The sequence below is a fragment of the Thunnus albacares genome, chromosome 1, assembly GCF_914725855.1.
Source record: "Thunnus albacares chromosome 1, fThuAlb1.1, whole genome shotgun sequence".
Classification (NCBI taxonomy): domain Eukaryota; kingdom Metazoa; phylum Chordata; class Actinopteri; order Scombriformes; family Scombridae; genus Thunnus; species Thunnus albacares.
In genome coordinates, this window is record NC_058106.1 from 20,198,296 (window position 1) to 20,220,869 (window position 22,574).

General features: G+C 38.1%; 3 protein-coding genes across 12 annotated transcripts; 1 reads left to right on the forward strand and 2 right to left on the reverse strand.

Moving 5' to 3' along the window:
- Nucleotides 1–551: 551 nt before the first annotated feature.
- LOC122980445 (protein PIGBOS1) lies at nucleotides 552–4,407 on the reverse strand. Of its 2 annotated transcripts, none has more exons than XR_006403044.1 (2): nucleotides 2,266–3,021; nucleotides 552–912 (listed from the first exon to the last, which is right to left on the reverse strand). XR_006403044.1 is itself a non-coding variant. In XM_044348479.1 (2 exons), exon 2 carries the CDS (start codon nucleotides 865–867, stop codon nucleotides 691–693), a length of 177 nt encoding a protein of 58 aa, XP_044204414.1. In that variant the 5' UTR covers nucleotides 868–912; nucleotides 4,320–4,407; the 3' UTR covers nucleotides 552–690. The 2 variants fall into 2 exon arrangements, 1 of the variants encoding a protein (XP_044204414.1); XM_044348479.1 differs by lacking the exon at nucleotides 2,266–3,021 and adding an exon at nucleotides 4,320–4,407.
- Nucleotides 3,785–9,277, forward strand: pigb (phosphatidylinositol glycan anchor biosynthesis, class B). Of its 4 annotated transcripts, none has more exons than XM_044348449.1 (13): nucleotides 3,785–4,201; nucleotides 4,339–4,493; nucleotides 4,600–4,729; nucleotides 5,916–6,033; nucleotides 6,150–6,254; nucleotides 6,414–6,544; nucleotides 6,648–6,788; nucleotides 6,872–6,923; nucleotides 7,006–7,217; nucleotides 7,356–7,420; nucleotides 7,528–7,747; nucleotides 8,818–8,995; nucleotides 9,076–9,277. In XM_044348449.1, exons 2-13 carry the CDS (start codon nucleotides 4,382–4,384, stop codon nucleotides 9,187–9,189), a joined length of 1,578 nt encoding a protein of 525 aa, XP_044204384.1. In that variant the 5' UTR covers nucleotides 3,785–4,201; nucleotides 4,339–4,381; the 3' UTR covers nucleotides 9,190–9,277. The 4 variants fall into 4 exon arrangements, with proteins under 4 accessions (XP_044204384.1, XP_044204372.1, XP_044204394.1 ...); XM_044348437.1 differs by having other exon boundaries at nucleotides 3,785–4,168; XM_044348459.1 differs by lacking the exons at nucleotides 3,785–4,201; nucleotides 4,600–4,729; nucleotides 5,916–6,033 and having other exon boundaries at nucleotides 4,370–4,493.
- A 106-nt stretch (nucleotides 9,278–9,383) lies between these two features.
- Nucleotides 9,384–20,748, reverse strand: ccpg1 (cell cycle progression 1). Of its 6 annotated transcripts, none has more exons than XM_044348381.1 (11): nucleotides 20,329–20,748; nucleotides 17,001–17,090; nucleotides 15,868–15,985; nucleotides 15,136–15,221; nucleotides 14,851–15,043; nucleotides 14,572–14,667; nucleotides 13,484–13,819; nucleotides 12,665–12,774; nucleotides 12,148–12,273; nucleotides 10,713–12,031; nucleotides 9,384–10,113 (listed from the first exon to the last, which is right to left on the reverse strand). In XM_044348381.1, exons 2-11 carry the CDS (start codon nucleotides 17,058–17,060, stop codon nucleotides 9,921–9,923), a joined length of 2,637 nt encoding a protein of 878 aa, XP_044204316.1. In that variant the 5' UTR covers nucleotides 17,061–17,090; nucleotides 20,329–20,748; the 3' UTR covers nucleotides 9,384–9,920. The 6 variants fall into 6 exon arrangements, with proteins under 6 accessions (XP_044204316.1, XP_044204324.1, XP_044204333.1 ...); XM_044348389.1 differs by having other exon boundaries at nucleotides 14,572–14,664; nucleotides 20,329–20,747; XM_044348398.1 differs by having other exon boundaries at nucleotides 12,665–12,753; nucleotides 20,329–20,745.
- Nucleotides 20,749–22,574: the final 1,826 nt, after the last annotated feature.

Sequence of the window (22,574 nt, forward strand, 5' to 3'; positions counted from 1 at the left end):
TAATGTTAACTTAAGGTAGGTTTAAGTAAAATTTTAAACACACACATTTATAACTGAGTATTTTCACACTGTTGTATTACTTTAGTAAAGAATTTGAGTATCTTTTCCACCACTGCCAGGTGTAATAAAGCTTATATTCTACAGCTTCACACAGTTCACAGATATTAATGTATCTCATGTTGTGGAGCATAATGTGAGCTATTTTCAGGCTTATGTGAACCACAGACTTTATTTTAAGCATGAATGTTGATCCCTGTGGGAAAAAATGTTTTGGAATCTGGCAAGAAAACCCGTGGCTGAAATACTTCCAGGTTTTGGCACCGGTACAAACATGGTAGTTTGTAATGAACCACTAGAATGGAGCCACTAGAGACCACTAGAAGCAGTCCTTAGCTTTCTTTTTTTTTGGTTCACAAAGCCAATATGTGACAAGTTCTATCTATTTATTCAATAATTTGTACGTTTTATTTTACATGTAGGATTATGGTGAGGTGTATGATAAACACCTATACTTTGACATGTCATTCTGAAATAGATGATAAATAAGTCAGTCAAATTATTAAATATTTTATTCTGTACATTTACAATCACACAAAGCACCCAAAAAACAAATTAATTTATCCATGCTGGTCTTGTCAGTCCACCAGCCTCTGATGTGGTTCTTCTGGCTTCTGCCTGTGAAGTATTTTCTCAGAGTGATGAACTATTTCCTTCAGTTTCATTCTGTTTCTTTGGCACATCCTGGTTTTTCTGTCCTGAGGTCTTCAGCTCTGGCTCAAAACAGGGTTTGTAGATATAAATGCCACCACCGACTCCCAGAATGGTGGCAAAGGCAATCTGTGTGAAGGGTATTCTTCGTCGAAACATGACTTCTTTCAATGTGGAAATCTAATGTTGAGACACAAGATGATCCTGAAAGAACAGTTAAAATAATGTTATCCAAAAAACTTAATCTACTGTAGACACTTTATAATATTAGTGTCTCCTATGCTTCATCTTTTATATTGTGTTGAATGTTAGGTGTTCTTGCAAAATTTTAAGCATAACTTTCTGCATAGATGTTGATAGTTTATCTACAGACAGTGCAAAAAAACTGCTGTGTTGCTGGACTAATGCTGCTGTTTTAATAACATATACAGAGCCAACACATGGTATTTATGCATACATTTCTGCATTTTCACAATAAATCAATGCAGGCTGCTTCTTGTAGATAAATCAATGCAGCACTGTCACACTCACACCCTAACCACCCTGATGTGCCACTACATTTTAATTGTGATCCCAGAGCAGCTCCTCAGAAAGATTATTCCAAATTTCCCTATGAACACAGTTAACAATACATCCCTGTAATCAGAGGAGGACTGCAGCTCAGGCCCTTCACCGTATGCTCTCTGACATGCATTATTATGAGTCAACCTCTCTGTGTAACCTATAAAAACAGAATATTTAGTTAATGAATTTGGACTGAGGCAGATTATTAACAATATGGGAGGAAAACTGTACCTGAAATTACATATTAAGTACATATTTAGCTAGTGAAAAACAGCTAGAACATTTGTACAACCTGGCATTTTATCAGTTCCCATCCTTGCTGTAACCCAGCCTGTTTTCAATTACCTTACCAATTACCAATTTTTTGTTTGGTTCTTGTTTTGTTTTTCTTCTTCTTGTCTGCTTTTTATTTATCTTTTATTTGACTTTGTCCTGGTGTTCTCACTTTGTCATTTGCATGTAAAGCACTTTGAGCTGCAATCTTTTTATAAAATGTGCTATACAAATAAGGTTATTATCATTATTATTATTATTAGTAGTAGTAGTAGTAATAGTATCATCATCATCATCATCAACTGAAAAAGTCAAAAAAATATTTATAGGCATAAAAGCTTATTAAAACTTAATATTTTTCATCAGAACATATGATTATACGGTCTTAAAGACACCAATCAATGGATATTACCTTAACAGAAATGTTACATTGCCAAATGTATTGAGTTTTTACGGTCATCTAAGTGTGCAATCTTCAATGAAAGTGTTCAGCCTTTTCTCTAAACTTAAAACACGGTTTTGTAATAACACATACTGTTCATAACAAAAAACAATTTAATTTCTAACTGGAGTATGAAAATCCAGACCGGATAACTATCCCAGCAAACCTTCTGCCACCTTGACAGACCTAGCTACATAACCGTTTATCTAATTACAACTCAAACTTTAGCTGGTTTACAGGCGATTCTTGGCAACTTCCATGTGCTGCTAGTAACTCACCGAGGACACGTTTGAATCGAGGTGTCTGTGGTCTCCAAACACAGACAGACAAGACAGCAAGTTAGTAAAAATACAAATGCTGCCAGGACACCAAGGAGACAGTGGTCGTGTCTAAATGAGTACCCGGTGGAACTCTCGCGATATTTATATGCGTTATTTCTTTATGTGCGCTTTGTACAAAATAATTACGTTTTATGATGTGACAACGCTGTGATTAAAGTCTAGTTACGTTTAGGCACAAAAAATACTTTGTTAGGGTTAGAGAAAGATCATGGTTTGGGTTAAAATGATAACTCTCGCGGGTTTGGGGTTGCCATCATTCTTCTTCTACTCTGAATTCCAGCAGAACAGTCACCACCTGCTGGACTACAGTGTACAGTGTTTCTCTTGTGTGTCTCTTTACTATGGATATAAAACATCCATGGTCTTTACAAATAGTTAATAAATGCTTCATGCTCCGTACTTCACCACTTCACGCCATTTCAGTAAAAAAAAAAAAAAAAAACTAAGATAATTAGTCAAAATACTGATTTTCTGTCAAGATATCGGCTAAAACTCTGAGATATACGTCAAAGTCTTTGACTTCCTAAGTTAACAGTTATTATATACTAAGACAAAATATTGACTTTCTGTCAAAATTAAAATGTAATTTTGACTTATAGGACAGGTTTTTCGAGTCTGTCTTAGAACAACAGTCAGATGCCAAAATAAACACTGAAACAGGGTTTTCTTGCCATAATCATTCCTCCTGATCATACTGAATATTAGAAGATCCCTTCATAATGTACAATGTAAGTGATGGGGACCAAAATCCACAAGCTTCTGTCTGCAAAAATGTATTTAAAAGTTTATCTGAAGCTAATATGAAGCTTCAGACGTCCAAATGAGTCAAATCAAGTAGATATCTTTTAACGTTACAGTTGTTTTAGTGCCAAAGTTCCTCTTTTTGTTACTATACTTCTACCACATCTCAACAGGGAAACACTGAGGAAACACAAAGAGGGAATTTGAAGCTAAAAAGACCATACATGTGTCAGATATCTACTTGGCATGACTAAATCAGACTGCTGAAGCCTCATATAAGCTTCAGATAAACTTTTAAATGCATTTTTGTACAAATTGACTGTGTGGACAGACTGTGGATTTTGGCTCCAATCATTTACATTGAAAGTGCATTTGAAAGGGATCTTTCAACAGCCAGTATGAACAGGAGGAATGATTACAGCGAGCAAAACCTACTTCAGTGTTCATGTGGGCACCTGACACACTTGAAAAATTGTGAACCTCTCCTTTAATATCTTACACATTTTACAAGTTTATGATGTTTCTCAAAAAAAAGGAAAAATTTGCTTCTATAATTACTTGATAGTTGGCTACAGTTAGAAGAATATTGACCTGCATGTGTGAGGGTATAGACGGTTACCCTAGATTTGCGAAAAAATCTCGCGAGATTTATAAGGAAGTAGTAACTTTAACCCGCACCACGTTTCAAGCGGTTTCAAGTGATCATTTTAACCCAAACCACGATTTTTCCCTAACCAAGTGTTTTTTGTGCATGAACCTAACCAGACTTTAACAACAGCGTTGTCACACCATCGAGACGAGAATATTTTGAAGCGGCTCACGAGAGTTTAAGCAATTCTAGGGTTACCATGTAGACACGACCGTTTGTGAGGCTCATCATGAGCTAATAACCGATGATGCTGCTATTAATATAAAAGCTGGAAATAACGTTACACTGGAAAGCACCAAATCGCTGTTTGCCAACCACCAATAAACCACAAAGAAGAAGAAGAAGAAGACGAACGTTAGACCGGAAGTGCGTGTGAGAGTGCGGAAGCGCAGCAGAACTGTTTTAGCGCTCACTGGAAACATTTACAGATTCACTGTAGTTCAGTTGAAGGTATGATCGTCTCATACTGCTGGCTGAATAAACGTAAAGATTGCGCCGGTTGTTCAACTGTATAATGTGACCGACTGCTGTTAGCATACGTTAATTTCGTATCTTTAAAACCCACTTTATATGATTACACTCAACCTTTGACTGAACTCACCTGATTTACACCCTGACAGGTGGAGCTATGCCGGCAGCAGGTTGGGGTGACAAAATATCCTGATGGAGAACATCCGCCCACGTCTGAAGCTTGGGAGTAAAGTGGAAGATGTGAAACTGAGAAAAAGAAAATCACAACTTTACGCCAAAGAAGATGAATGTCCTCTCAACAACGGTGGGGCTCTTCATGATCACACACAGTGATTAAGATCATGCTGACCAAACACACAGCAGTGGTGTTTTTTATCACTCAAATAAAGTGTTTTTCATGGACTCCACAGGTGAGCTGAGGACCAGAGTTGCTGTGTTTTGTGTGGTGTTTAGATTGATCAACTGCTTCTTGGTTCAGACCAGCTTCGTGCCTGATGAGTACTGGCAATCTCTGGAGATTTCCCATCATATGGTCTTCAAATATCCTTTGACATTATCATCTGCAGCTGTGTGGCTGGACGCCTGCAGGTTATTATTAGCAACAGGCAGCGACAGTGCAGCGAGGGGCTGCAGTAACTGTTACATTCATTGCTGATTCATGTCTGTTTTTTTCTTTATAACTTCTATATTTTGATTAAATAATGATCATCAACCTAAATCCATCAAATTACCAAAACCCAAAGTAATGGATTACTTAAAGGACAGGTAGACAAATTTAAAACAACAGTCAGGTGCCCATATGAACACTGGAAGAGGCAAGAAAAACCTGTTTTACTGTTCACTTGGGCGCCTGACTGTTGTTGAAAGATTTGAAAAATTGTGAACTCGTCCTTTAATCTGCAGCGGCCACATATCTTTCAGTTTTTCTCTGTTGTTCAGATGTGTTGCTGCAAATACTCAAAAACATTCAGTCAACTTTTGATGATTTCTGAAGATGTTGAGAAAGCTAAAAATAAGCTAACAATAGAGACAATTAACGAAGGAGTCATTTACCAAATTATTTACAGTATATTTGAACTCAGCCAGAGATATCAGACATCATTTTAACTTTTTTAGACATTTGTAGCAGAAAACATGAAACATCTCTGTTCATACATCGGGGACAGAGGGCAGATATTCTCTATTATCTTGTCTCATTACTTTTCACACAACTACCATATAGAAATCATTGTTTACTAATGAAGGAAACTGTTATTTATCAGATCATTCACTGTGTGAGAATATACAGAGGGACAAAACTGTTCACTTCTTAACCAGCAAGAAATCACATGTAAACAAACAGGTTTATCATGTGCTGTTCAGTATGTAAGTGTGAAAGGGAAAGAAGTTTCTGCTGCCTTTTTGTTACAGCATTTTCTTTTTAGGCAACATTATGTGACTTGTTGATTGTATGAAGAGTTTTGAGAGCACAAAGCAGTTTGGAAAATACTGTATATTCAATGTTTTGCAGGCTGGAGGACAGTTTTTGTGTTTGGGTGACCTCATCTAACAACTGGGCCTTTTGTTTCTAATAATGCTTCTGAACAACAGTTAAAACCTGTTTTGAGTTTGTAATGACATGAAACAACAAGCAACTCTTTACATTTATTAAGCTAAAACCAGCAGTTTGGTATTAATATTGTTTTCTATTTATTTTTTTATGCTGTTACAACCTTAACTGTGTGACTTATGGGTATCTGACCTGGGAATGGAGGGCAGGAATAAGAGGCTTCTCTTATCCACTCTTCTTTGCATTCATATACAAGATATTACACTTCATAAACTATGACTCAGTCTATCTCCTGGCAAGTTAACATATGTCATTGTTCAGACAACTTTTTTTATCTGCATTTTTGACTAAATAAATTTCCTGTACTCAGAATAATTCTTCATTAAACCTGGTGTGTCTCTCTGTCTGCAGATATGGGTGCCTCGAATAATTCAGGCTCTACTTGCTGCATTTGCAGATGTAAAATTCTTCTTCCTTGTCCGAACGTTGGAAAATAGTGACGTCGCCAAATGGACAGTAAATACTTAACCTGTATACTTTCTGCTTTACTTCAGTTCACTCAGAAAAGAGTCCGTCTGTCTGTTTGTTTAGATCTAGTTCATTTGCAAAAATCACAAACATTTGTTCTCTGATATTTCATGAGAGAATATAACTGAATACATCGTGTTTCTGTAGTTCTTCTGCCATCTGTGCTCCTGGTTCTCCTGGTACTGCTGCACCAGGACTCTGACCAACAGCATGGAGACCACCATCACCTGTCTGGCTCTTTTTTACTTTCCTCTGCCCGGGTCCAAAACACACAGCAGGTCTCGACCCGCTCACACTTTAAGACCTTTCTCAACTAATAACTCTAATCTCTGCAACAGATCATTTAAAGAGACGCTGTCGATGTTTTGTTTTTTTTTCCAGCAAAAAATATTTGACCCTGGTGGCCTTGGCTGTCATTGTTCGTCCGACGGCACTGATTGTCTGGCTTCCTCTGTTGATGCACCATTTCTGGCAGGAAGAAAACAAACTGAGACTCATCACTCATGGCTACATTCCTATAGGGTTTGTATTTTCAATCTGTTAACTTCAACTTTAGTTTCTCTGCTTGTCTTTATTGCATAATCCCCGTTTTTTCTCCTCTCCAGCGTTCTGGCTGTTGTGACTTCAACTGTGGTCGACTGTATATTCTACGGAAAGGTGAAACATGTAAATCAAATGAATTTCTAAATATCAGTAATTGCTGCTTATAAAGTGTAACAGCTGCTCTGTTTTTCTCCAGTGGACCTTGGTGCAGTTCAACTTCCTGAAGTTTAACATCTTCCACGGTGTGGCGGGTTTCTACGGCTCTCACCCCTGGCACTGGTACTTCACTCAAGGGTTTGCAGTCGTGATCGGACCTCATCTTCCACTCTTTCTTCACGGATGCTCCCTCGCCTTCAAAAGATACAAAATCCTGTTGGTGGCAGTTGTCTGGACAGTCGTAGTTTACAGGTAAAAGCCCTGGTCAAGAAAAAAATAAAAAGTTTTCATGTAAAAGTACATATGAAGACAAATAACATTACAAAAAAACAAACAGACTGAGTTATTCCTGCTTGCTTCAGATAACATGTTTGGATTTTTTTGGTACAGTTTTCTTCCCCACAAGGAGTTCAGGTTCATCTATCCTGTGCTGCCGTTCTGTATGATCTTTTGCGGTAAGCTCACGATTTCACATCAAAAACACGTATTTGTGGTAACGAATAGCCAGATTTGTTTTTTAATTATGTGTTTTTTTTCTTTGTGTGTTTAATGGCTGCTACAGGGATTTCTATTGCTAATTTGAAAGCGTGGCGTCGAGCTGCAGCTTTCGGTTTGTTAGCGACCAACCTGTTTCTGGCTCTGTACACCGGCCTGATTCACCAGCGAGGCACTTTGGACGTCATGAGCCGCCTCCAGACACTTTGTGACGTCGGCAGCGTCTCCACCCGTCCAGAGCCGGACATCCTCTTCCTCATGCCCTGTCACTCAACACCTTTCTACAGGTACAGAACAGTCTGCAGGTGATGGACTTAAAGATGGGACCTGAAGGCTGGTCGGGTTATTTTTTTTTATCAATGAGCTTCGCACTCGCAATTCTGATACATTTTCTTTATTTTAAATGTGTTTTAAATGTTTTAAATGTTCCTCCGAAAAGATTGTGTCAGAGTTCTGAGTGTTCAGCTTTCTTTGATGTCCACCTGTGAGCCAGAATCTCACTAGAGTAGCAGTACATTTCACTCAGTTCTTTATAGGCTTATTTTATAAAAAAAAATATGATTTAACTGCTGTTTTGTGATAACAAGGTGTTAATGTTGTCCAAAGAAACAATATAAAAACAAGAAACTTCTATAAAACCAGCAAATGTACAAGAACCTGCCTACAGAGAGTTAAAATTAAAAAAGGAAAGTTATATTTTAGATCAGGAAATATGTGATCAGAGAATAAGAGAAAAGAAGAATCTGACCAAACGTCTGATACTAACTTTGGATACTTAAGAGTTTTTGATACTCGACTCTACGTACATGTTGCAGTCCTCAAAAACTATTGAGCCCTACTAGCTCGTCGTATTTCATACTGTCAAGATTTGAGTTTACACAGAAAAAGTGAAAAAGGATTGAGATTAGTGAAAATTCCTCCTTCTGTAGCCTCCTCATCCTCGCTGAGGGCAGCTTCACCTCACTGCTGAGTGGATCCATAGAGGAGAAAGATCGTTAAACATGATCCTCATTTAGGAATATATTTCAGTCTAGACTGTAACAACAACTTGATACAAGCTGAGGTAACGTCTACAACCTGCTGTGTGAAGTGATCAAAAATAATTTGTACTTGAAGGACTCCAAACTACATCTTCCTCCTATTATTGACAATATTGACTGTTATTTGTGCTGTAAATATGATTTTTGTGCATAAAATCAATCAAATTAATCAAACCTTCTTAAAGAAAGTTGTAAATATTTCTGACATGTAAATAATAATGAGGTAACATTTCCTTTCTTCCATCGTACTCAACTTTGCCTAAAAGTGATTTGATCACACGTTACCTACATCAGCTGATGATGTTTTCTCCTCGCAGCCACATCCACTGCCCCATGAAGATGAGGTTTCTGGAGTGTCCTCCAGACCTCGGAGAAAAGGGTTACGTCGATGAAGCTGACAGATTCTACGACGACCCTCTTCACTGGCTCAGGACTTCATTTCCATATAAGTCCTCTCTACCAACACACCTGGTTCTGTTTAATGTTTTGGAAAAGGTAAAACACTGACAGACGAGATTCCTGTGTTTGTGAAAATGTTTAAAACTGCCTAAATCTTCATGTGTTTTTTGTTGCAGGAAATCTCTGTGTTTTTGCACGGGAACAACTTCATGAAGACGGCTGAGATATTTCATACTCACTTTCCTGAGGGAAGAGTTGGAGGAAGCATCTTTATTTATGAAAGGCACTGACAAACACTGGAACAAACGGCAGATGTTTCCCTAGTGAGAATGTTCTATGATGTGGAATTGCTACTGAAATAAATACTTCAAACTCAAATTTTGTGATTTTTAAAGATGTGTCAAATGTAAAACACCAACATTTCTGTCAATCACAACTGAATTTGGTGTGAAATTGTTTTTCCAGCCATGTTTTCTTCAACACCTGTAAAGTAAATTTGCCCGGTCCAGTTAAAACAAGCTGAAGCTGGAATGTTAAACAGCATTTTAACTCTGAAAGCTAATTACAAACATCACTCAAACCTATCCTTGTAGCAGCAAATTCAAACAACTATATAGTTGTACACAGAAACATATAAAATGTGACATGGCTTTGTTTTTGTTTTTTTTGCAACATTTCACAACAGCTGGGATATCAATTAACATTTTCTGCTCATTTTTAATGCGTATGTTTTTTTAAAAGTGCTGCTGTTGAAGATAATCAAGTTTCAGCAGGAAATATTAATTGATGACTAATTAATAAGCTAAAAACTAAGTTCAATTTTCACATGTGTGAAATGTGACTCATACAAATGTGCAGATGAGATAAGCTGATAACGATTACTTAACACAAAACAGCTCAAGGACGTTCAGTAGCATTAAAAAGTTAAAATTGTGCAAACTTACAAAACAAGGACACGTTGAACCTAAATACAACCCAAAATAGAATTTGCAACTATAACATTAAACCAGCAGAGACATTTTCAGTATTTGGGATCAAACGGCATGGGACCCAGTTCTATTTTGACATCAGCCATGTGTCTGTCTGCGTTTCTTCCTGATCTGCTCCACTTGCGTTCACTGTGCGGTCGAGCTCTGGCTCTCTGCTGCTTACGTTGTTGATGCTTTGTCCTCAACTCCTCCTTTGAGTCTGAGTCAGGTCTTTCAAACGGCCCACTGTGTGATTCAAGACAAAAACAGAAATGTGTCATAAATGCATTCAAGCTGCAGCATGATGATGGAAGAACACAGCAGCAGCATTCACAAATCATCTTAAATAGCTTCTAACCGAGTGAGGAGAAACTGCTTAAAATAAGGAGCATAACAGTCTTCTAAGTTTGTGTTGCAAGTGCAGTTCACAAAGTTTATCAGCAGTAAAAGTAGCTGCTAAATCTGAGAGAAGTTAGAGGAAGTTCAGAGGACGCAGGTAATGCGCCTCATCATGTCAGCATGTTGGAAAAATAAAACAAACTTTTAAAAGTATATTTTGATTGTGAGTTCAGGATCCAAAGAATTCACAAACAAATCCAAACAATCAATAACATGAGAGATGACTTGTATTTTTCAGCAAAATGCTTTTCACACCCGTATCAAAGTAGACGTATTGAGTAAGTTCATTAACAAAATTTAAATCTCTTAACTCTGCTTCTTAGTAAAAGTTGCTCTCGGCAGCTTTATACAAAGTCAAATGATGAAACTCTTAGTTTTGAACTTTGAGCGTCCTTTAGAAGGAAGAAGGACTGCTGGATGTGAGATTTCGGCTCGAGGACACTAACCTCGGGCCATAGATTTTTGTGTAAGCGTCTCCAAAGAAATGCCGGTAGACGTAGTCGTCAAGATCTCCAAACAGGTTGTCGTCAAGGCCGTGATACTCATGCATGTCCGTCAGATAGTCTTCCACACCGTTGACGAAGTCTGTAAACAGCATCTGGTCGTGGATGAACACACCGTTGTGGAAGAAGTTGTTGATGAACATCTCCAGCTCTTTCCAGTGGTGGAAGTGGTCGACCTCCTGCTGCAGGTAGCTCTGGAGCAGCTGGTGAAACTCGTCTGCTCTTATCGGCTCCATGGCTTTGTTGAAGAGACTCATGGACTCCTGGTAGGCGCAGTCAAAAACCCCAGAGCATCCTTTCAGGTTGGGTTTGTGGGCGTTTTGGCCTCGATCTTTATTAACTTTATCCCCTGATTTCCGAGTGTTGTGGCTGCTGTAGAAGGAGTCGTCAGATTTGTGCGAGTGTCTGTGATGAGGCTTGTGGTACCTGTGCTGCCAGGACTCTTTTGTATTCTTCTCATCACATTTCTTATTATAAAACCCTCTGGCCTTGTTGATGAAGGTCGAGGCCGAGTCCTTGAAGTGGCGGAAAGTTGATTTGACAGAATCTGAGAACTTCCTAAGGTTCTCCTTCACAGCTTCTTTTGCTTTTTTAATTTGTTCTTTGTGGTGATGGACAAACTCCTTGGTGGAGTTCTTCACAGCGTCAAATGTGTCCTTCACTTTCCCCGACATGCCCTCTTTCGGTTTTTTCACTTTGGACTCTGTGTCTCCTTTGGCTCTTTCTTCTTTGGTTTCCACATACAGCCTCTCCCAAAGGTCAGAGCGCTGCTGCTCAAAGCTGAGCCTCTTCTCCAGCTCCATCAGACGTGACTGTAACTCTTCTGCCTCTGAACCGGCTCCCCTTGCGGCTCCAGTGATGCGACTTCTCAGCCTGTTCAAGTCCCTCCTCAGCTCGTCTGTGACCTTCCTCTCCATGTCAAGATTCTTCCTCAGTGTCTGCGCTTCGGCCATCATGTCTTCCCGCTGGCCGTGAAAGCTTCGTATCTGCTGCTTCTTGTGCTCCAGCTCATCTCGCAGCCTTTGGTTTTCTGACAGCGAGAAAACCCACGTGTCCCCACAAGATCCCACAGTCTCCAGATCTCTTATCTGAGAGCGCAGGTTTGTCAGCTCCTCCTGCAGGGTGGACAGAGATTTCTCCTCTCGTTCCAGGGAGCTCTTTAACTGCTGGTTCTCCGCTGTCAGCCTCTGCTGCTGAGACACAATTTTAGTCCTCTCCTCAGCTTTCCGTTTCAATAACATTTCCAGGTCGTCCCTCTTGGCCTTATTGAGAAAAGAAGGAAAGTTGTGGAAGAAAAATGACAGTTTTGAGTTTTAACTTACATTGTTTGCATTTATTTTTTATCTGAATTAAGTTACCAAACTGACTTCCAAGTTACCTGAATGTGCGACTGTTTGATGTTGAGCTCCTCGTTCTCTTTCTTGATCTTCTCGATTACGTCTGTGAGCAGTGAAATAACGTTTTGCTCATCCAGGTCGTCAAGGCCCAGGTCTCTCCTCTGGACCTTAATGTGAAAAGGAAGAAACAATTTATGGTCCATTAAAGTCATGTTTATAAGGGCCATAAACATCAGAGGTTATCAGAATGTTTGCTGAAAAAATGTAAATCATTCAACATCTGACCAACAAGGTGGAGAGCCAAACTGCGTCACCAGTAACGTCAAAATCCTTTTAACATTCACATTTATTTTGTATGCGGTTAATAGCATTTTGAAAGAAGCAACAAACTAAATTGGCACTATGCAAAAAAGTCACAACCATCCCGCAAAGTGGGATAATTAATTTTATTACGTTACCTACATTTGAGTGTGAGTGAGCTTTCAATCATTTCTGCTGTAAGTCATTTAGATTCAGGCTCTTCTCACTGAGTTGGTTTGTGAAAAGTTTTTGTCTTACGTGCTTTTGAAGCAGATGCCTCACACCATCGAGCTCGTTGACTTTGACTTTCTCCACAGTTTTCTGCCTCTCTTGAATTTGGACGGTGCCTGTAAGTGAGAAAATGTAACCTACAAAGTGTTAAAGGTTTGCATGAGCACAGTTGTCTCCACTAAAAATAAGACTCGCTCAGATAATCTTCTACCTGGTCATGCAAAAAAAACTGTACATGCAGATAAAATTCAGTGCAACACTTTTACAGATGAAACAAAACATGCACAAAACCTCGTCTGGAGTTTAGCGAAGACGTACTGTGTAAACGACAGAGAGGCTTTAGCCTCCTGAAAATTAGTGGGACAAAATGAAGCTGACTGTTCACGGCTGCCGAAGACGAGTCAAGTCAGTTATTTTATACATGTAGTTCATGTACATACATGTTCTACATCTGACTGGGCGGCAGGTTCAATTAAATAAGACAGAAATCGACAGAAAATTAATCAGCATCAATTTTGATAATCGATTATTCGTTTTGAGTCATTTTTTTAAGAAAAATGCTAAAATTCTCTGGTTCCAGCTTCTTAAATGTGAATATTTTCTGCTTTCTTTAGTCCTTTATGACAGTAAACTGAATGTCTTTGGGTTGTGGACTGTTGGTCGGTTTAGGTCATCTTGGGCTTTGTGAAAGAGTGATTTCTGACATTTTATAGATCAAACAACTAATCAATTAATCGAGAAAGTAATCCACAAATTAATCAATAATGAAAATGGTCATTAGTTGCAGACCTAAATTAAATATATAGTATTCGGTCAAATCTTCTGATTCTTTATAGACTATCTTACCATAGAAGTGACCGAAGCCCATGCTGATGGCAATGATGAGAGCAAGCAGGATACATTTGTTGAGGATGCTGCTGCCGTGGCCTCGCACTCGGACGTCCGGAGCAGCTGGTATGACCTCACCCTGCTCCTCCTGCTCCTTCTCTTCTTTGACCTCGTCTTCCTCATCCTCACTTGGACCAGACTCCGGTGCCTCCTCCTCCTCCTCCTCAGGCTCTGTCACGACACTCGCCGTATTCCTCCTCAGCCTTCGTCTTCGTACAACAGTGCTGGAACTTCGTCCCGCCTCGTCCTCACTGCTGCTCGAGTTTGTGGCTGCAGGCTTCTGTCCTGGAAATACTAAAGCAAAATATACAAAGTTATTGCTGCAATAATTATACGGTGGAAATACTGTTTATGAAAAAGTGATGCATAGAAAAATAACAGGCTGAGAAAGCATGCATATGTGAGGTTAATCATGCAGATAATAAATATTATCACTATTAACTGATTCAGTAAATGATGAACACTATTATTGCATATTCTTGATTAATGTTTGTGTTTTACAAATGTTTTTGAAGACATCAAGCAGAAAACAGCTAAAACACAAGTTGGAAATATTCATATTAATCATAAATGAAGTAGTAACATTGATCCTAAAGTCTATTTGTAGGATTAACTGTATAATCTATCATTCATTGTTACCCCAGTGTTACAAATACAAAAAAATACAAAATTCACCAAATAAATTCACACCTTAAACCTGTACATGTTCAGAAGTATTAAACAACAAAGCTGCCGATTTTCTCACGACTCTTAGACTGATGGAAATTCCCTTATTTCATAAAAAAATGTTTATGAATTATATTTTGAGTCAGCAAGACCTCCAAAACACCCACCCATGCACACACACAAAGAGAAATGGTGAAAAACTACTACATGGGACTTTTCTTGTGTGGTTGGTTGAACGTGCTTTAACAAAGCGTGTCACAGAGCGAGCTCACATCACTAAGCAGCACGTGTTCCTGTCAGCGACTTAACAGCATTAGTTGTGTGAATTGCTGAGCAAGCTTAGCATCCTAAAAGATTCACTCCAGTTTCAATCGGGCCACCTGGAAAAGAGCGGCCTCCAGTGAGCTGACTTCTCAGATGGTAGCCTAACTTCACGAGACTCTGTGGAAGTTTCCAGTGACTCAACATCAAACCTGCTTTGGCGACGTAGAAAACAGGCAGAAGAAGAAAACGCTGTGGGTTGATATTCTGCCACATTCTGTCCCTATTTGCTCTATGTGGACTCTTTGGCTGTGAATGGAAATAAAACCATCTTGCTAATGACAACATGAGGACAGTACAGTGAGTTGTTGACAGAGTGTGTGGTGCTGGAGTCCTACCAGTCTCTGCAGCAGTGAAGGCGTACTGGCTGCTACAGGAAGTGCCGAGGTAGAATTCCTCGTGGGCCGCTGCCGCCACCTCCTCCGCCTCTGCGTGCTCGTCCTCCTTCAAGTCTCCTAGAGTCACGATGTCGGAGTGATCACTGGAGGACAACAGAGTCACATGCTCTTTCTCTGCAGCCTTGTCTCCCGCCTGGTGAAGATATGTTCAAGATGGTTGGTACGGGGAGCAGCAACAGAGCAGATCTGACACCCTGCAGGTTATTTTGTTCATGGTCTTCTCACCTTTGAGGCGTACAGTGTCTCATCTATGGTTTGTTCTCCCAGAGTGTCATCAAGTGCATCGCCAACCCTCTCTTCAACACCCCCAGCTGAAAATAAAACAAATATAATTCACGATAAATGTCTTAATCATGGTCATTATGATTACAAACTCACAAATACTTAATCATGCAGCAAAAATGAATGTTATGACAATGCTTACAAATATTTTCATTATCGATTCATCAGTCAAACATTTTCTTGATTAATCTTTAATCCAAAAATAAAATATCATAATCCCCTAACGTCCAAGTTAATATATTCAGATGTCTTGTTTTGTCTGACCAACAGTCCAAAACCCCAAAGTATTGAGTTCAATATCATAAAAAACTAAGAAACCAGAAAATACCCACATTTGAAAAGGTGGAGGCAGTAAATGTTTCATATTTGTGTTTACAAAATGGCTAAAATGATTAATCAATTATAATAATAGTTGCAGATTAGATTTCCATCTAATCGATTAAATGACTATTTTAATAACAATAAGTAATTTTCCAAGGATAAAAAAAACACAACAAAAGCAATAAAAGTGCACATGCAAAGTGTAAAAAGGAAGGTATCTATAAGTATCTTGTGAACACTTGTCCACAAACAAAAGTCTTTACTTGAATAAACTTATTCTGATGATATAATTAACTGTTATTGCTATTAAATCTGCAACCATTAAGGGAAAAACAGTAATTTGAGGATTCTTACTAGCAGATGCAGCAGCTGGTGCGTCCTGCAGTTCTGCTTCCACCACCGGGGGGCGCTCTAAGAGGTCGACTCCATATTCCACCGCAGCCTCCAATCCCAACGTCTCAATATCTGAACCCTGTAAAACACAACAGGAATAAAACTGGGCATGGTGGGAAAAGTGTGTCTGAATCAGTTGAGCTTAAAAGTTTCTAAATTATCCATAAATATTAATGATTCAGAGTAGATACATGCAGACACACAGTATTCATCAAAAGAACGTAAATCTTTCTATCAGAGATGGTTTGTAGCTTTGACCCCACAGATCTAAAACTGTAAAAGATGTAAACTGTAATCTGATATTTGCTGTTGTGAATGAAAAAAAGACATTTGTTGGCCAGCAAAATGCTACAGAACTGTCTGTGTATCATTAAAAAATACAAACATCCTCTATCATCACACCTGGTGGCAATTCATTATTTAAAACAAAGTGGGAATAACTAGCATCCAAACTACATCACCATCCAAAACATATTTAGCTGAAAGTATTTTTAAAAATCCAATAAAAGGGAGGTGTTATAATCAAACATCACAACAACAACAGAACACAGCTTGCTGATTGATCTCAGATATGCAAAAATACTCTTTTATTACCAAAATCTCAACTTGGTTAAAGTGTATTTTTGCACACAAGTTGTTGCAGTTTATTCAAGAGAGCTGCTTTTCCCTTTTGTATGGTACTTTTTTATGTGATAAGGCTTTTTGCCTGTTTGTGCCGTTTCGTCAGTGCATTTTATCTGAAAGCATTTGATTACAATCAAAAGAACAACATTATGAAATCTGTCTGTTTAATATCACAAACATCAGCTGATACCAACATTAGTAAGAAAGACTGAACAGCTCCGAGAAGTTGGGAGTTGGGAGACAATTTTCATTCAACCTTCAGGCCAAAACATTCAACACATCACTCAGTTTAAAACAAGTTGTAACAAACTTTTATGTTTAAGATAATTGACTTCTTTAATTGTGATATGGGAGTCCTCTGCTCATATTTAATAACCCCTCTTTACCATAAAATGTCAAATAATATACAACAACTAATAATAATCTAATGAAAATAGTCGGGATCAAGAATCAGGAAACATGATTTATACCTCATTACTAATAATAGTCCATCCACAGGACGACTCTGCATCACTTGACGTCTCTGACATTTCTGTCAGTTGTCGTCAATATTCAGGGATCTAGAGGAGAGAAAGAGGTTAATCACTAATAACACTACGGCATTACAATATGTAAAAGATAAGATAGGTCAAGATGTCACAGGCTCAAAGTTTGGACATTATGCGTATGAAACATCATCAGTTCAATCTCTAAAATGGGTTTATTCCTGTGAACACTGAACCTAAAAGCTGTTAAACTAAAGTCTGAATCGTTAAGTGATGGCGTAACAGATGCAGAGATTTAAGCAATAAAAATAAATCAGTCGAACCTGTCAGTAAAAAGCAAACCAGGCCTCGTTATCTGAAGATGATAGTGCCAAGTTAATAACAGATACACACAAATATTAGGGCCAAATAAATGATGAAAATCCTCTTTTTTTTTTGCATTACATCTGGTTAACTGTAGTGTGAGAGTCACTGAATATAAAACTGTGGATGAGTCATACGTTGCACAAGACAGGAAAGCAGAAGAAGAAGAAAACACAGCTGAGTCAAAGAAAAAAGATCTTTGAATATCATCATCATCCAGAGCTGGAGGCACATTTACCCATGAAACTTTTGATACATGAACCACCACCTACCGAGTTCACTACTGTAGTTTGATAAAACTATATTTGTCTCAAGTCGAGTTTAACTTCCACGAGTTTCCACAGCTATTAAAAACAAACACAAAACTGCCTGTATGAACAGGCACAGTGACGCACAGAGTACATTGCGCATAAAAACAACACACTATTGTTTCAGGACGACTATCTCAAAAACACATCTATGTAATTCTTTAAATTCTTCACTTTTATCGGCTTTTCACAGCATTAGTCTGGTCTTGCTTGTGTGTGTTAGATGATAAAGTCGACATAATTTTGATTCTTAAAAAGTAGGTTATATGAATCATAATTGTCATGATATGTCATTGTCTGCTCAGTAATGTACTTCAATTATTTATGTGAGGAAAAAGAAAAATGAACTGGGTGATTTGTTGTGCTGTAAACTAAGAACTAGGGTTGAATCTATCTACTGTCTATTTTGGCCTGATGTTTATGTCATGGTGTCTATATTTGGAATATCTCTAGATGTATCCGTTTATTATGGGCAGTAAGGATGGGAGGATATAAGATTTTTATCTTACATCCGGATAAAAACACTCAAGATAATTTAATTGTGGTGAATTTCCATTATGGGGATAATTGTGAACATCCTCACCAGTGACTTGAAAAAGCTTCTTACTCACTAACAGTCCGACTGATTTCCTGATTTATTTTGAATTGCCACAAAAGGGAGCCGCATCTTCTCAGTCATTCATCACAATGGCTGAAGGCTCAGAGTATATAAGCTTTGATATAAGGTTGATTCTTTTTATTAATGGATTTTTTTTTCTATCATTGTGATTACCTGCTGGGTGTTGGTGAGAGTCTGAATCTGTCCTTGTTTGTTTTTCACTAAACAGGATGTTCACAAAAAAAAAAGAGGTGTGTCCTATGATGCAATTTGTTCCTTCACAAATGTAAGTTAAAGTGATTCCAGTATGTTTTAGTGCCATTTTAAGAGTGTTAAGCATATTTTCATGATTACTGGGATAACATCACAATTATTTTGGTGAAATTTTCATATTATCCCACACCTATTGGGCAGTGTAGCAAATCAAAAAGCAGGACTGAATTATGGTAGGGTTGGATTTTATGTCATGAAGTACCTTGATATGTCAAATATTTACTTTATTAGTCTGTTTATTCTGCCCTCTTGGTGAGGTCTCTCTTGAAAAAGAAAATGTAATCTCTTTAAGTGAGACTTTTGGCAGGTTAAATAAAGGAAGAAGTCAAAAACAGACATTTCTTTCTAGTTTTTTTATCCATGCATCCAAAAATAAAAGTACATACTCAATACCAAGGTAGAATTTTTTTTATCCTACATCTACTGGGAACAAATAATGACACTGACATCTGATTCTGTAGCCAGTGTATAGCAATAGATTATTTTTGTCTTTGACTGAGCAGCGACTGATTGTGTCAAGGGAGGCAGCAGAGTCAATAAAATTTGATCCCAAGCAGCCTGTAACACTTTCATTGTAGGTGGGGGTGGAGGACTGGAAAGTACCCTTCACTGAAAGATGCAGGAGAAACTACTTTTGGTTTTACCTTTGATGAAAAAGAAAAGAAAAAGAGTACCACAAATTTATTAAAAAATATATATATAGCAAAACTGAGAATCATGTCTTGCTTTAGAAATACATTAAAATGGTTAATTGATAGCATTATGGATGAATGAGTGTTGTTTCTTTCAACAGATAGTATTATGTCTATTTTGTTCTTTAGAGTCCTCCTCCGCTCAAAAATATGTTTTTCTTCTTGTTCCCACAGTTGAATGTTTGAGCTTCATTGTGCAGAATGATGTACATGCAGAGTTTGACACTTGAAGGCCTTTTCCATTTTCATCTGCTGAAAGTGAAAGTTTCTCTCTGCTCATTGAAAATCATATTTTAAGGTGCGGACTTACAAGCAGGACTTGTGACATCACAACTAGTCTGGAAGCCAGTCCTGGTCCAAGAACTTATACAAGTGTGATGTGGAAACTTGAAGCTTCCAGTGCACAAACACTGAAAATGGACTTTACAGTGAGGAAGGAGACATCTAGTATCCAGCAGGAAAACTTGAAAACATGAAATATAATTGCATATTTATAGATTCTTGAATTTTTAATTAGGGAGAAGGAGTAGATGCCTTTTTCAGGATTTTAACAAGATAATTTAACCTTTTTTGTGGAAAAAACACATCAGAAACAAATTATTATTCAAAATAAAATATTTTATATACATCTTAAAACATGTCTGGAGGGAATCTTTGAACATTTCCATCATCTTTATCTGGCTGTTCATGAACTTGAGACTGATTTCTTGGGGTTGTTACTGAACCAGCATAATATTCACGTCTAAAATAAACAAACAAACAGATGTAACAGCGACCTGCAGCGGTGACAAACCACAGTAACAGCTTCAGATGACGCGGCCTGACAGAGTAAACAACCAGGGTTTACTTTAACCACACGGACAACAGCGGATAAATGTCACTGACTTTATCTTTGTCTGTTAATCTGAATTATGACATTTAGCTGGTCGGTTGGTCGCTACCGTTAGTTCAACTTAACGGCTTTTTAACGACAGCTTTCTGAGCGTCGTCGGAGCACTTCATTCGTGCTGTTTCATTATCTTTTGAAGCCCCTTGACATCATTTGCTTTTTAAAAACTAGGAAAAATGATCTAACTCACCTGTGTTTAGTTCCCAACGATGAGGAAGCTGTTTTGCAGAGTTATTGCAGTATGCCCCGGCCCAGGTTATCCGTTAACAACATTGCAAAGCCGACAGTAGATGGGAGATGTAGTTTTAATGTGGTCTAGCTGGAGTAGTGGTGCAATGCGTTCACCGAACTCTTGAAACTATATTTCCCATAAGTCAGCGCGGTGGCCAAACAGGCTCAGCGAGGGTGGAGCAAACCGTGTGGAAACAAATCTTGCGGCTTTGAAAAAAACATAAACAAGGAAGCGTGGCACAACAGACGGCCCGAAATATTCATGAGAACGGCAGTAAAAGTACACAAACTCTTTCATGTGTTCAGGGCGGTGTTCGCGTGTTTGCAGAAGTTTAAAAAAACACATGTGACTAATGCTGAAAAGTTGAGTTATTCGTCAGTAAGCACGCGAGCTCCCCACCAGCTCGATATTTGGTCGATTAATTAGAAACAGCTGTTATGTTGCTGGGCTGGTAGGTTCAGTACACAGTGACACGTTTATATGACATTCCTCATATGTCACCTGCTGAATGCTCACCTGTCATTAAAACATGGATCTGTGGTGCTTTAGTGCAATGATCGTTTAATTAATAATAACACTGCAATGTACTGACATTTTATCACCTCAGACTCACAAAATAATTATATTTATTGGACCTGAGTGTATGCCAGACTGTCTAGAAAACTGCACAAAATAGGACCATTAAAAACTCTCATAAAATATTTAGTCAGATTAAAACTACACTGAAAATTAAGAGGCTTCTAACACTAAACAACTACAGTAGGAATCACAATATATTGATATAGAAGTCTTAAATATATACTATATTTTTCTTTTGTTTTTTGCCGTGGATGTATTATATGAGCTCTTACAATACATCAATGGTTATCTTACTATGATTTCATGATGGATCAATATTTATATCTGCTGTTAACATATAATAAACCAGTAGAGGTCAGTGTTGCCGAGGTTATGGCCTTTTTTTTTTATAGCCAATTTGCCGTCTTACATTTAAGTGTAGGGGTGGATATGGCATTCAGATCATTTCTGTAAAAAGTTGCATTATCACACCGTAAAATGTCCAGCCTTTTTTGCCAGCTCTTTTTAGGGGGGACAGGGGATCTCGCATATTCTATATCATTGGAAAGCTGGGAACCTGAAGATTGATTTGAGATGCAGCTCAGCACTGTGTGTCATAAATCTGTAATGAACATTGTGTTTTGGTTAGGTGCCTATTCGAATTTTGAGAGTTTAGAATGTATAAGGGCTTAGAGCATTATGATGGAAAAATATGATGGCCATTTTCATGCGCAATGTCAACAATTGCTGTTGCAGCAATTTTTGGGTTGATACCATTTGTTACACAGATTTGGTGCAAAACTTAACTTAATTTTGACCACTCAAGAACTGATAAAAATGGTCAAAAATCCCTCTAAAACACCATATTACCTTGAGGAACACCATTTGGAGATTTCTTTAAGAATTGCATTTTTTTGGTGATTGGATGGCAAGCACTTCTGTTCTGGAAATTGTTCAGAAACCTTTACATTGTCAATATACCTGGGAAAGCCAGGTATATACATCGTCTGAATGTCCTCGGTCTCTAGTTTGTGGTTGTAAAGTTTCATGAAGCTGTGATTATCCTAAAGGTCACAATAGTTCATTTTATACAGTGAGGTCAAGTTTCAAAAAATGGTCTCACTACGATGAAATGGCTACTATGGGGACTAACATCATTATACATGAATACAATTGGGCTCATTGAATCTACAATAGTCTCAGCTTTCCAGTCATACCCAATTTATGCAGTTCCAAGACTGTTTAGGGACCTCAGTATTCAGAAATACTCAAATACACCATTTTTAGAATAGGTGAAAATTCTACATTTATAGTGCATGCAAAAAACTCCATGATTTTTGCCCAGAACTGCATGGGATTAGCATAAACTGGGTATGTGTGTAAAAGGGAGACTGGTGGGTACCCACAGAACCCATTTTCAATCAGATATCTTGAGGTGAGAGGTCAAGGGACCCCTTGAAAATGGCCATGGCAGTTTTTCCCTCGCAAAAATTTAGACTTTGGAGTGTTATTTATCCCTCTTCCCAACAAGGTATCATGACATAGTTGGTACTAATGGATGCCTTAGGTTCTAGTTTCATATGATACCAGAACATCACTTTAGAGTTTAAGAGGTAGTTTCAAAGTTAAAATAACTTTTTATGCAA

Bases quoted from the DNA above. Each gene is read 5' to 3' on its own strand.
- LOC122980445 (XM_044348479.1), bottom strand. From the start codon at position 867: ATGTTTCGACGAAGAATACCCTTCACACAGATTGCCTTTGCCACCATT.
- pigb (XM_044348449.1), top strand. From the start codon at position 4,382: ATGGAGAACATCCGCCCACGTCTGAAGCTTGGGAGTAAAGTGGAAGAT. The intron at 6,789-6,871 runs GTTTGTATTTTC...TCTCCTCTCCAG, and splicing joins CATGGCTACATTCCTATAGG to CGTTCTGGCTGTTGTGACTT. The intron at 7,748-8,817 runs GTACAGAACAGT...TTCTCCTCGCAG, and splicing joins CACTCAACACCTTTCTACAG to CCACATCCACTGCCCCATGA.
- ccpg1 (XM_044348381.1), bottom strand. From the start codon at position 17,060: ATGTCAGAGACGTCAAGTGATGCAGAGTCGTCCTGTGGATGGACTATT. The intron at 15,044-15,135 runs GTGAGAAGACCA...TATCTTCACCAG, and splicing joins AGACACTGTACGCCTCAAAG to GCGGGAGACAAGGCTGCAGA. The intron at 12,032-12,147 runs GTAACTTGGAAG...TTTCTCAATAAG, and splicing joins TCAAACAGTCGCACATTCAG to GCCAAGAGGGACGACCTGGA.